The sequence below is a fragment of the Macrobrachium rosenbergii genome, chromosome 14 (genome assembly GCF_040412425.1).
Source record: "Macrobrachium rosenbergii isolate ZJJX-2024 chromosome 14, ASM4041242v1, whole genome shotgun sequence".
Lineage (NCBI taxonomy): Eukaryota > Metazoa > Arthropoda > Malacostraca > Decapoda > Palaemonidae > Macrobrachium > Macrobrachium rosenbergii.
Window position 1 is genome coordinate 33754884 of NC_089754.1, and position 11598 is coordinate 33766481.

General features: G+C 35.4%; 1 protein-coding gene across 2 annotated transcripts in view; it reads left to right on the plus strand.

The window, feature by feature from the left end:
* Positions 1 to 3593, plus strand: part of LOC136845903 (homeobox protein CHOX-CAD-like) — a 58941-nt gene extending 55348 nt beyond the window's left edge. For both annotated transcript variants that reach the window (XM_067116383.1, XM_067116382.1), the window contains one exon: positions 1 to 3593. This exon is cut by the window's left edge and continues 115 nt beyond it. In XM_067116383.1, the coding sequence (XP_066972484.1) occupies positions 1 to 119 (119 nt within the window). In that variant the 3' untranslated portion in view covers positions 120 to 3593.
* The last annotated feature ends 8005 nt before the right edge of the window (positions 3594 to 11598 follow it).

Below are 11598 nucleotides of genomic sequence, written 5' to 3' on the forward strand. Positions count from 1 at the left end.
CGCCCATCCCTCCCATGCCCCCGATGCAGCCCATGCACGCCCACGTCTCCTCAGCCCAGCACATGCCCACTTCGAAGCCCCTGATGATGGACGTGAAGCCCGTCATAGGCCTGGACTGACCCGAGCCTGCCTTTTATTGGAGCCAGTGACATTGACCTAGAAGGTTGCCCCTTTCCAGCTGCTGTTGTGCCCCAAAAAAAGTGATTTTGCGTAGCCCAGTGACCTGTTTTTATGCCCAGTAGCACTTCATGCTAGAGTGACCTCTGACAATTGCATAATTCAAAAGGGAACACTGGAAAGTTTGGCCTGGAACCTTTTCCAGAGCTGGAAGCAAGTAAACAAAGGCATAGCTGGACGCGACTCTGTGATCTTTCCAAAAGTGATGTCGACAGTTACCAGGAAAATTCAGTTCTGACAAAACTCAATAAACGTCATAAAAGTGACAAAATGGTTTATGCAAGACTTTGTCGATTCGTAAGTGTCGTTCAGGTGGCGTAAATCAGTTAAGTCAGAATTGTGCTGTGTGAGAAACTGACATCCCTGTGAAATGTCGTGATGGTGAACGTGCAGTGATGGTGAAACTGCTGCTGCTGATGATGAGCAAACTCAGGACCGGATTTTGTTGTGTAATGTAACTGTAACGATAACTGTAAGTCTACTCTTGTTTGTAGTTTATGTAATATTCATTGAGAAGTACAAACTGTGTGTGTGAGGACTCTCAAACAGCACTCGAAGCCAGTGATAGACGTCGCACGAACGTTATTCCGAAAGGACATATGCCACTATTAGTCACTATACCTCAGACACTTTTGGCAGGGCACTGGGCAGAAATGACGGCATGTTAAACTCATCGACCAAGCTACGCTACGAAGCATTTAAGAAATGCTCCGCGTATAATATCAGAAATCAGTCTCACCCAAAAGGAAGCTGTGTTAGGAAGAGGGGCAAACTAAAAATAAAAATATCTTAGGTTACGATGTTATTAGCTTTCGGCGATGGCATCGCTGGTCTTAGGCTGATCTCCAATGTATAAGGCAAAAGAAAACTAATCAGTGTTATTGTGTGTAGGTGATGATGTCCTTTTTTTTTAGTTCTTTGCAATTCCAGTCTATGTATAAGATGTGAATTGATCACTCGTAAGATTCCGTTACATGAGAAGGGGAAAATCTCACGAAAAGGCATCGAAACATTCAGTTTCAACTTTTTCGGTTTTTGTATCGTTGCCCAAAGGACGTCAGATCATTATCTAAGAGAGTTGGGTAACTCCTGGCGATACTACCACAACAAATGGATAAAGAGAGTCAGATATCTGTGTTTAAAAAATAAGCTTTCACGTTGTAGTTCTACAAATATCTAGAGTTCTTCAGCCTCGGGTTGACAGAGAAGGAAGGTTTCCGAAAACTTGCCATGGGAACCAGAAAATAGGTGTAGCCTTGTGGCTTCTAGAAAGAAGAAGCGTTATGAGGAAATCAAAATAGAAAATAATTGTGATCAGCTTATCAGAGGTTTTCCGTAAGCAAGCAAAGCGCAAGGATGAAATTGGCAGCTTTGCTCAGCCGTCCGAACGGTTCTTTTCAGGAAATTTGGGGTAGATTGTGCAGGCGCCATTTGAGCGAGGCTTGTTTTGTTGGCCAGTAGCGATGGGTCTACTGAATTGTTATGACTGATGTTAATTAGTCCTTCTGATTGAAGGTAACGATGACAGGAGAGAGAGAGTCGTGTGTGATATTGTTATGAAAATGAAATACCTCCATTTCTTTTTATCAGGTACCAGAGGAGGTCGCGTTTACACATTTTATTAAATGTAAATAATGTACAGAGTGAAATAGGAAGTTGCTCCTTCATGGTGATCTGCTGCGCTGGAAGATATATAATTTATCTTATTTATTTTTCTTCCGTTTTGTTCACGGCCGCATTTCAAACAGTCGTTTTTTTCGTCTGTTGTGACATTTTCGTAGTCACGAACGCTGCCTGGTAGTTGAAAGTAATTGTAGATTGACAGATATGGTGGTACGCGATTGTAATACGAAGAATTGCATCTTCTTGAGCAGTGTTCTCCCAGCAGTGAACAGAAACGAACATAGAACAAGGTTTGTTAAGTTTTTAAAGTCAGTCAGATGGAGTCGATTAATTTTTAAAATGATACTCACATTCATTTTTATTCCCCGCCAGATTTGTGGTTGATATACTTCTTTTGAAAGCATGAAAGAGGAAGGAAATTTGAGGTTTATACGACAGACATTAAGGACAGGAAGTCTGTCGTTAATTAACGGGCATTTTTGCAACGAATTAATTGATTACTGAGAGTTTTTGGCTGCATTTTTGCAGGTATGAGACCAATCAGCAGCAAGCAAAACGTCCACTCTGGGCTCCTGCTGCTCTAGTTTGCAAGCACGCAGTTGCCTCATTGTATGCTCAAAACAAAGAGTGGTTTACCATTCATATTAGGCAAGGATACCTAGATCATTTTAATGTTGTAATCCTTTTTTTTTTTTTATTCTATTTGGTCCTTTGCAAATCACCATGGAGAGGTAACGCTCAAGTGACCGCCGGCTAACTTGTATCTTGAAAGACGTGCTTTAACGAAATAAATCCGATTATTTTAGCGTCTACGAAATTTAAAAAGTTAGATTGTCGTTCTGCATTTCTTGCAGAAGTTCAGTTGAGATTTAAATTGTAACTCGGGGAGATATCTAATTGAAATTGCTATGAATTGTCTAAGCAGTCATTAAACAAATTAGAACCAAATTCAGCATCAGTTCAACCTTTGATATGATATTAAAGAAAAGGCACAAGTAGACTCATGTCTTGAAGCTCGAAAATAACAGAACAACAAATTATCAATATATTGCTTACTCGTCCGTACAGTTGAAGTTTTGTTTTGTGGATAAGCATTGGATAGTTAACAATTTATTCAAAGCTGTTGCAGTTATAAAGGACTGTTTTGTATACGTATGAACTCTATTTTATTCAAATACGAAAATTTTAAGAACCAAGGCATTGAGTCTTGGGCACTTTTATGGGAATTTGGATTCCTGTGACTTTTAACCTTTGTGACCATTTATCTCGTGGCCCATGTAACCCTAGGGTATAATGACTATTGTTTAATCCTATGAAGCCACAGGAAGAGGGTCTGTTGTTTATTAGTCTATTTGGCCATTTCAGTCTGTTCACTGAGATCCGAGCAAGCTGTTTACACGGTATATAAATATTTTTCCTGTTGGTGTCTTGTAAGAACGACAGATGAAATACTCATAGAATTCACTAACATGAAGGGGTTACAAAAAAGCAAAATAAATAAATAAGCAAATAAATAAATAAATAAATAATATACCTTTGGAAACCCCCTCCCCAGAGTTTTGAGTATTGGTGTTCAGAAAAGGAATATAATAATAATAATAAAAAAAGGTGGACGTGTTAGGGTGAAGTCATATGCAGGAGGCGGCACTGTTCCCACCAGATCCCTTACCCTGCTGGGCGAGGTTGGTCAGTGGAAGTGAAATATCGGATTTGTAATTTTGTATGTAATGAATCTGTGAGAGCACTTGAAATCTTGCTTTTTGTGTACATGCTATAGTAAATATTGTAAGAAATCACTGCCTCTCTTTTACCTTGCGTCGCCTTTCTCTTTATACGTATATTTATTTATTCATTTTTGCCAGAAAATGAACATAGCAAATTTTATCACAGGCGAAAGAGCTCTCCCGCTAAGAAGGGCATGCATAAATACTTCCAATAGCTGAGAAGTATAATCTTATATTTTGTAAGCATGTTATTACAGTTGTGTTACGAAGTGCTATAGTGATCCCCTCTAACGGAACGTAGTGAACTAAAAGTCATTCAGTAATTCAAAGCAGTTCAGTTTACCACGTGGTTGTGTAGTGGTCAGGACTCAGGTGTCCTAAGAATCTGCCAATAAAACTGCAGTTTTTGGTGCTTCAGTGAATTTTAGGTAAGATGGCCATAAGTTTTGCAAATTAAGAAGTAGGATTAGATATATTATTGTTTAGGCTATTGTCCTTGTTATTTATCGGTAATAGTTTGTTTCTCAACGACAACAATGTGACAGCGTTCTAGGCTGTGGCATGTTATGAACTTTGGGATTAAACAGGACGTTGACATCTGAAACCGAAGTACTGTAGTAGGCTGTAATTAATCACTGTTTGCAGGTACTGATTAGTATGGAATGTCTTGCCGTTGGTTTATGAACAGAAATCAGTATCCAGCTTGGGACCATTAAACATTCAATCGCACGTGAACAGGTTTCAATGAGCCATTTATTTTATTTTTTGAATTTTAAGTTAGGTGCCACGTTGGCCAAATCCATGAAAAGATAGTCTTCCAGAAATATACATGAAGATTGTTTGTGGCAATGACATTTGCAGTTGTGATGGCATTTTGAAGTTAAGTTTAATCAATCGAAGTTTTATTCCATTTGGGATAAGTCCTAGCCCCCAGGAGTTTTATCAAAATATATGCCTAATTGGGAGTGTGAGTGTTCGTTGCCTCACGCTCTGTGAACTGTTAACTTGACTGATTGTCATATGTTTAGGCTACTTGCAGAGTTATTTATGTATACATTTACATTTTACTGTTTTTTTTTTACCACGAATTGACTCATTTATTAAAATAAGAATATTGTTCTAATGAGGCATTTTCAGTGCCCTACACTCAGGGGTGTGCACAGACTTTCAGAAGGGCAGGGGCTCAAGTGGAAAAAAGGGCACTCCTTTAGTTTTTGAAAATGAAATTGCCATGTTTTATATGCCACAATTACATGATATATGATGTAGATAAGAAATTTTGAAAGGATAATGTGACTGTCTCAAAATCCATTAAGTTCAATACGTTTTATTACAGAAAGCAGTTATCAACAATTCCTTTAACATGACCTGTTTTCATTGTAAGATTTTAAGATATGATTAATAAAAACATAACCGTGCTGAAAAACAAAAATAATTCTCTTAATTATCAAAACTTAAATTAATAGCTTCAGGCTAGTGAAGAATATGGACGCTACAGCCTAATAAACTTCAAACGTAGTAGCATTCTCCTGTTAGCCATATGTTTGAAAATATTTATGACTTATTCCTTATCAACTGTGATGTCTTTCTCAATGCCTAGCAGCATTAGATCTGAGAGAGTCACTTTTTCACACGGGCTCCGCAGCCTATGCTTAACCATCTTGAGCTTGGAATAAGGGCGCTCCACAGTTGCTGTTGTTACAGGAGGAGTTGCATAAAGTTTAAGCATCTCGTACATAATTGGGGAGACAAGATGGACATCATTCTCCTTGATACATTTGAGGGTGGATCTCAGATCATGTTTTGGCAGGGAGTAGGATGAGCAAAACACCCAATTGAATTATTATTTCTGACAAAAAGGGCACCTCAGCTATGAAGAAGAAAAAGGGCCTGGGCTCAGGGACCCCAAGTCCCCCTCCCCCCTTTGTGCACGCCCCTGCCTACATTGACCTTTGGAGGTTGCTCTAATGCGACTTACTCATCAAGCTCAGCCATGTGTGAACACACTCACTGTAAAAGTCTGGCTTAGACATTTATTTAAGCATGGGAACATTATTAGAATAGTGACTCAATAAAGGATATTATAAGGAAGTAATTTTTATTTTGAAGGAGGTAGGCCTAGTTCATGTAGGAAGACAATTTTTTTTTTCAAGTATAAAGTGAATTATTTGGTTTATGCCTGGCTATGTTGTGACACCAGTTTCAGTAACCATAAATCAATTATGCCTAGCTAGGCTTGCCTAGTTTTTTTTTTTTTCTCCCATTTCTAGCTCAAGGAACATAACTTGGATAGAATGATTAATTATTGTTAATATAAGAAAGTAAATAGTTGGCATGTTTTAAACATAGGCCTAACCCATAACTGTGACGTTTGCTAGCTCGCTGAGCTGAACGTCATGGGAGTCACAAGTGATGCAGGCAACAATATCAGCCACATGTGACACTAAATTCATAAGGGGCAAGATCCTGAGGGATATAAGAAGGAAATAGGCGTATGTGAGGCATGAATTGTTTTATGGCTTCTCTTTAACAAAGGGCTAGAAGAGAAAGATGGCAGAGAATGATAGCAACTTCAGCTGATATACATGTGTTGGGTCATGAAGAGTTCAGTGGCATCAGTGATTGTACACAGTAGCATGAACAGCTATACTAGTGAGCAGGTGGTTTATGTCTTCAGTGTGTCTTAACCTGGCTTAGGGGAACATTCTGCTGTTGGTGCAAAGGAAGAAACACTGCTCTCGTTCTTCCAATAATAGCAAATTCCTGAGGGTAGTGAAAGTTCTGCTACATCAGCTATCAAAGGATACAGACCTGAACTGTCAAACTGATGAATAATTGAACCATGAAATTTAGGCTGTAAAGTTAAGCACCATGGCATGTTCAGCTATTGAGTGCTTAAGACAGTTAGAAGAGAGCTGGCATGGTTGGACAGCAAGACTGAGCTGAAAATTGAACTTTTGAGAAAATTCTGCAGTTGTACTAAGAAGTAACATTTAGGGAGGCTGGACAGAAAGACAAGAAAAAACTGGATATTAATGAAAAGTAGGCTTCAAGGCTAAAATGTTGGTGCAGCCAGGGGTCAAAGGAACGCTGCAAACACTAACACGTCAAACTCATCACAGGCCAGGGATATACTGATTAACATTGAGCAATAGATCACTATACATTCTGTTAGACAACTAAAGTGAGATGTTACTTGGTGTTGGTTAGCCAGATAAGGGAACATGAACCCTTGAATCAGGCTGCTGTCTCAAAGCTTTTGCCACTAGCTTTCACCTCAGTTGGTATTATTATGTACTGTACTCTTATTAGAGTGGGTGTACTTCATCAGTGGAATGTAAGCTGGAGGTTTGTCATGACTGCATTTATTATCCCAGGTCTGTGTGAGATAATGTAGTAGAAGGCCTCGTACACCTATATTAGCCTACCACCAGACCAACAGTTCATCTTGCTCAAGCCTTTTTACAAGAAAGGCATATACAGTACTTCTTTTTACATTTCAAAAGAAATTCTGTAAGTCTAATGCTCTAGTTAATATAGGGAGGTGTTGGTAATATTCCTCTTGCCAGAGACATCACTCCTCATTTCACAGACATATTTTCAGTACTGTACCACCACCAGCTAATATCAGGCAAGTGATTAGCTAGCACCATCCTCATTTACTTCTGTCAAGCTTGTTACAGAGCTTGAAGCACAAATTCCATGTAGATACAATTAACTGACTTCAGTTGTTTGTTTGGTTCTAATCCTTAGTATAATTCAGTAGGCCACAAGAATTATAACTAGGTTTTACATTAAAACATTTCAGTTTTATTATATTCTTTACTTATTGTATGCATGAGTGAAACTATTAACATCGCAAGTGGATATAAACGAAAGTGCGTTACTGTACTACAATGGCTTTTCCTTAAATCTGTGTGATTTGTCTTTAACTACAAATACATTACATAACCATATAAACCATGGAAAAAGTCTTCATGTGACGCTGAATCTAATTTTCTTCCTGAACATCTGTACAGATAACTTTGTCTTTTAAAGATTACACATGGAAGAGGAGTTCTGGAATATGAATGTATGAGACATAGATCAAAGTACTGTACAAGTTTTCTATACTTAAAATGTACAGTAAAGTACTTAAAGTTACACATATTAGACTACTGTACTCGAAAAATCATTTATGTGTACTACTTGTCTGACTTTTAATGCTGAGACTCGCTAAGGCATATGTAACCGGGCAATATATTTAATACTCTATTTTTCTTATGGGCACTTTTTTTTTTTTAAAAGATTTAATATGAAATCTTTAAAATTTATACTCTACAAGAGGTATTACAATTCCTGCTATTGTACAGCTATGCTCTTGAGTGATACGACATGATTGCATAATTTCGTTCAAAATTCATGAACTGGCAGCCTAACATGCTCCATATTTATCTATTATTTCAATACAAAAACACAATTATTGCATACAATAAGGCCATAATATGTTTCATAAGAGTGAAATCTGTCATATATTTCAAACCTGTAAGAAAATATCACATGTAGCCAAATTTCGGAAAAACAGTTACGTAACATTTTCAAAATGTTCGTTCACTCGTCACCGATGAATTTGACAAAAAAAAAAGTTATCATCAAGCCTCAGTTAAAATGTTAAATAAGAAAACGAAAAAATTTGTCATAACATTAGTATTGCTTCCAATGCAACCATAAAATTTGAAAGTTTAAATAAGTAAATACTGCGCAAAAGTAGAATGCATCCACCAATATCAATGGGTGAGCAGAGGATGTGTGAAGCAACCATTAGAGTGGCGGTGCAACATAAACCACCTGGTGTAACATAGGTCTACAATGAGTAGTGACAATGAAATTATCTTGAAACCATTTATTTTATATTTGTTAGAGGAATATTTGGGTTTTCATAAAAATAAAATTATTTAAGTTATATTTCTTAACCACTTAAAAAATTATGGCTTACTGGCAAATATTAGCCTATGCAATTATTCTTTTGTTAAAGCCAAGATTTTGCTCCCAGGCCTAGGTATGTTAGACTTCTTTACTTATTATAAATACATTACACTTAGCATTCACATCTCTATATTAACAATTTCTGGCCAGAAAGCATATGAAGTTATCTACACATTCTTGCACTTCAAGTTACCTTATGAATAAATGAATTATACACCAAAAGAGCGCAGAAAGACTTTTAAGAAAATAATGTTTTAAGCCAGTTAAAAAACAAGTGTTCCATAGGCCTTGACAAATACAGTATATATTTTGATTAATAGCTATCTTCTCCATACAATTAAAATTATCATCATCATCTTCTATTCCTCAAAGAACAGGTAGCCTAATATCTACAAATAAATTCTTTAGTAACAGAGATTACATCTCAGAAGGCTTAGAGTATTTTTTTTAGGCCTATAAATCATTTTGCAACATACAGGCAGCTTGAACACAGCCTAAAACTTCACCACTCAAAGAAACTTGTAATTCATATTCCTATTTTGAAAATGTTGTTGTGATCGTTGAGCTTATTAGGTTTACTGTTATAATGCTGCAGAGGGAATTATGTTGCCCAGCCTGAGGAGCATGTTAAGCGTGCTGTCAGTGACAGCACCGCTAACCTTATCACACTGTGCTTTGAGCTAAGCATTGTAAAAAAAAAAAAAAAAAAAAATCAGTTCAAATCACAAAGGTTACGAATTATATCAGTGCATAAAAGGGATCATATTTATACGAGTATAACCATAAGGCAAATAGTGCTAGCTGTTAATTCGCAAACTTGTCAACATGTATGACACTGGAAATATAAAAAAAAAAAGTTTAACACTGCTTGGCAACGTTACGTTGAGTCTGAGATTTTGTACGATACAAAAAGAATCATGCCGCCTCAGATTTGAGCATGACTGTACAATGGTGATCATAAGAAAAAAAGTGTGAAAGTAGCAGTAAATTCAACTTCTCCCTCAATTTCATTACCACAAGAATAGGAAGACTATTATGACATTTTAAGGCAAAAGTAACAATTATGGTACTGGGTGGACTTTGCCTGGATAAATTTGTCAGAGTACAGTACAGGTATCCAAATTCTTACAGCCAAAAATTATACAGTATAAAGTTTCTATGGACTAAGAGTTTTAAAATAGGAACAAGTTAAACAGATCACTAGATACACATTAAATACAGGTTTACATTTACAGCTGAAAATATTTATAACAGCTGATACATATGAGGAACCTACAGTGTGTACTTACTACAGTGTAAATCATATTAGCTGCATCTGCAGAGAAGACCTCTGATCCTGAGAATGTACTACCATGGTACTATGAGCACATGCAAATAAACTATGGCTGAAGACACATGCATAGTACTGTAATTCAGGTACTTGTACTTGTACAAACAAGCTACCAAGTGGTATACAGTATGTGTGTATATATATATATATATATATATATATATATATATATATATATATATATATATATATATATATATATATATATATATATATATATATATATATAATATATATATATAGTGTGCATATGTATATATCTATATCTAATCTATATATATATATATATATATATATGTATATATCTATATCTAATCTATATATATATATATATATATATATATATATATATATATATATATATATATATATATATATATATATATATATATATATATATATATATATATATATATATATATCAGAAGATATTCCTGGAACATGTAAAAAATCCATGTTTTGAATAAAAATATGAACAGAAACAGTTCAAACATATACATTTAGCAATTAAACTTTTGTCTTTTGCTCATTCTGTCTTGTAATGTAAGTACATTTTAACCTTGAATTATACCAGTAAACAGAAAATGGAGCTTAAAGAACTAAAAGCAATATAGACTTCATAACCTAACTCATTCATCACAACATAAATCATAACAAATATATAAAAAATTACCTCAAGGCATGTTGCACTAGTTTTACTACATAATTCACATTGCCTGAAATAATATATTGCTACTACGTCTACGCAAAGTGTTAATAAAAACTTTGTGACAGGAAAATGGGACGGTAGTTCAAAACCGACGAGGACCTAGCCTTATGACCCAATACTGTATACATCATTAGGAAAATAAGCAGCATATTCTTTCCTTGCAATTACCAATTTTATCAGTTTGACTTCCAGTGAATACTTCAGTGATTATTAAACATAAGCTATTATAAATATTATGATGTACACATTTTATACTGGCTTCCAGTAAATACTTCAGTGATTGTTAAACATAAACTATTATAAATATTATTATGACGTACACATTTTATACAGAATTCACACAAAATTGTTATTGCACTTAAATGCATGGCCCTAGAGATGAAAATTATGGAAAGGCCTGTGATACTAAAGCGTGACTAGAACTGATTGCTTAATCAAACTGACCTTATGTTATTCATTAGTTTTACCAAGAAATTTTATAATACAGTATACTGTACTATGTTTACAGAAGTATGTGTTTTCCTAGTAAAAATATAGATACTATACTGTATATAACAAATACATTTCTCAGTTTACTATGATAAAAATGCATGAAATTATACATTAACATAATTTTAAAACCTCTTGGTCTCTTGGAAGTAAGGTAGACTTTATTATAGAGTACCATTAAAGAAATTCACCATTTAACTGGACAGGTTCACCTTACCCTAATACAGTATAAATGCTGGAAGGAATCCTTACTCATTCCAGATTATCATCAATCTTACTATCAACTGCGTGAATTCCCACACCTCATTATAAATGCAAAATAGGAATGAAATGCTGGTCACTTAATAAATTTCTTCCACACTTAAAATATCTGTATCCAAATCTGATGTCTGAAGGGAAATTCCTCTGTTACAGTACCATATTAAAGAACTTAATAAATACTGTACTGTTGTTTGTGTTCTTTCTTGCAAACCAAACTTTAGCAAGGATCCAACTGATTGTGCAGTTCTTTCTTTTAGCATTTCCCTTTAATAGGATTAATACTTATTCTGTCAATGATTTGATATTTGTTTTGTGGTTCA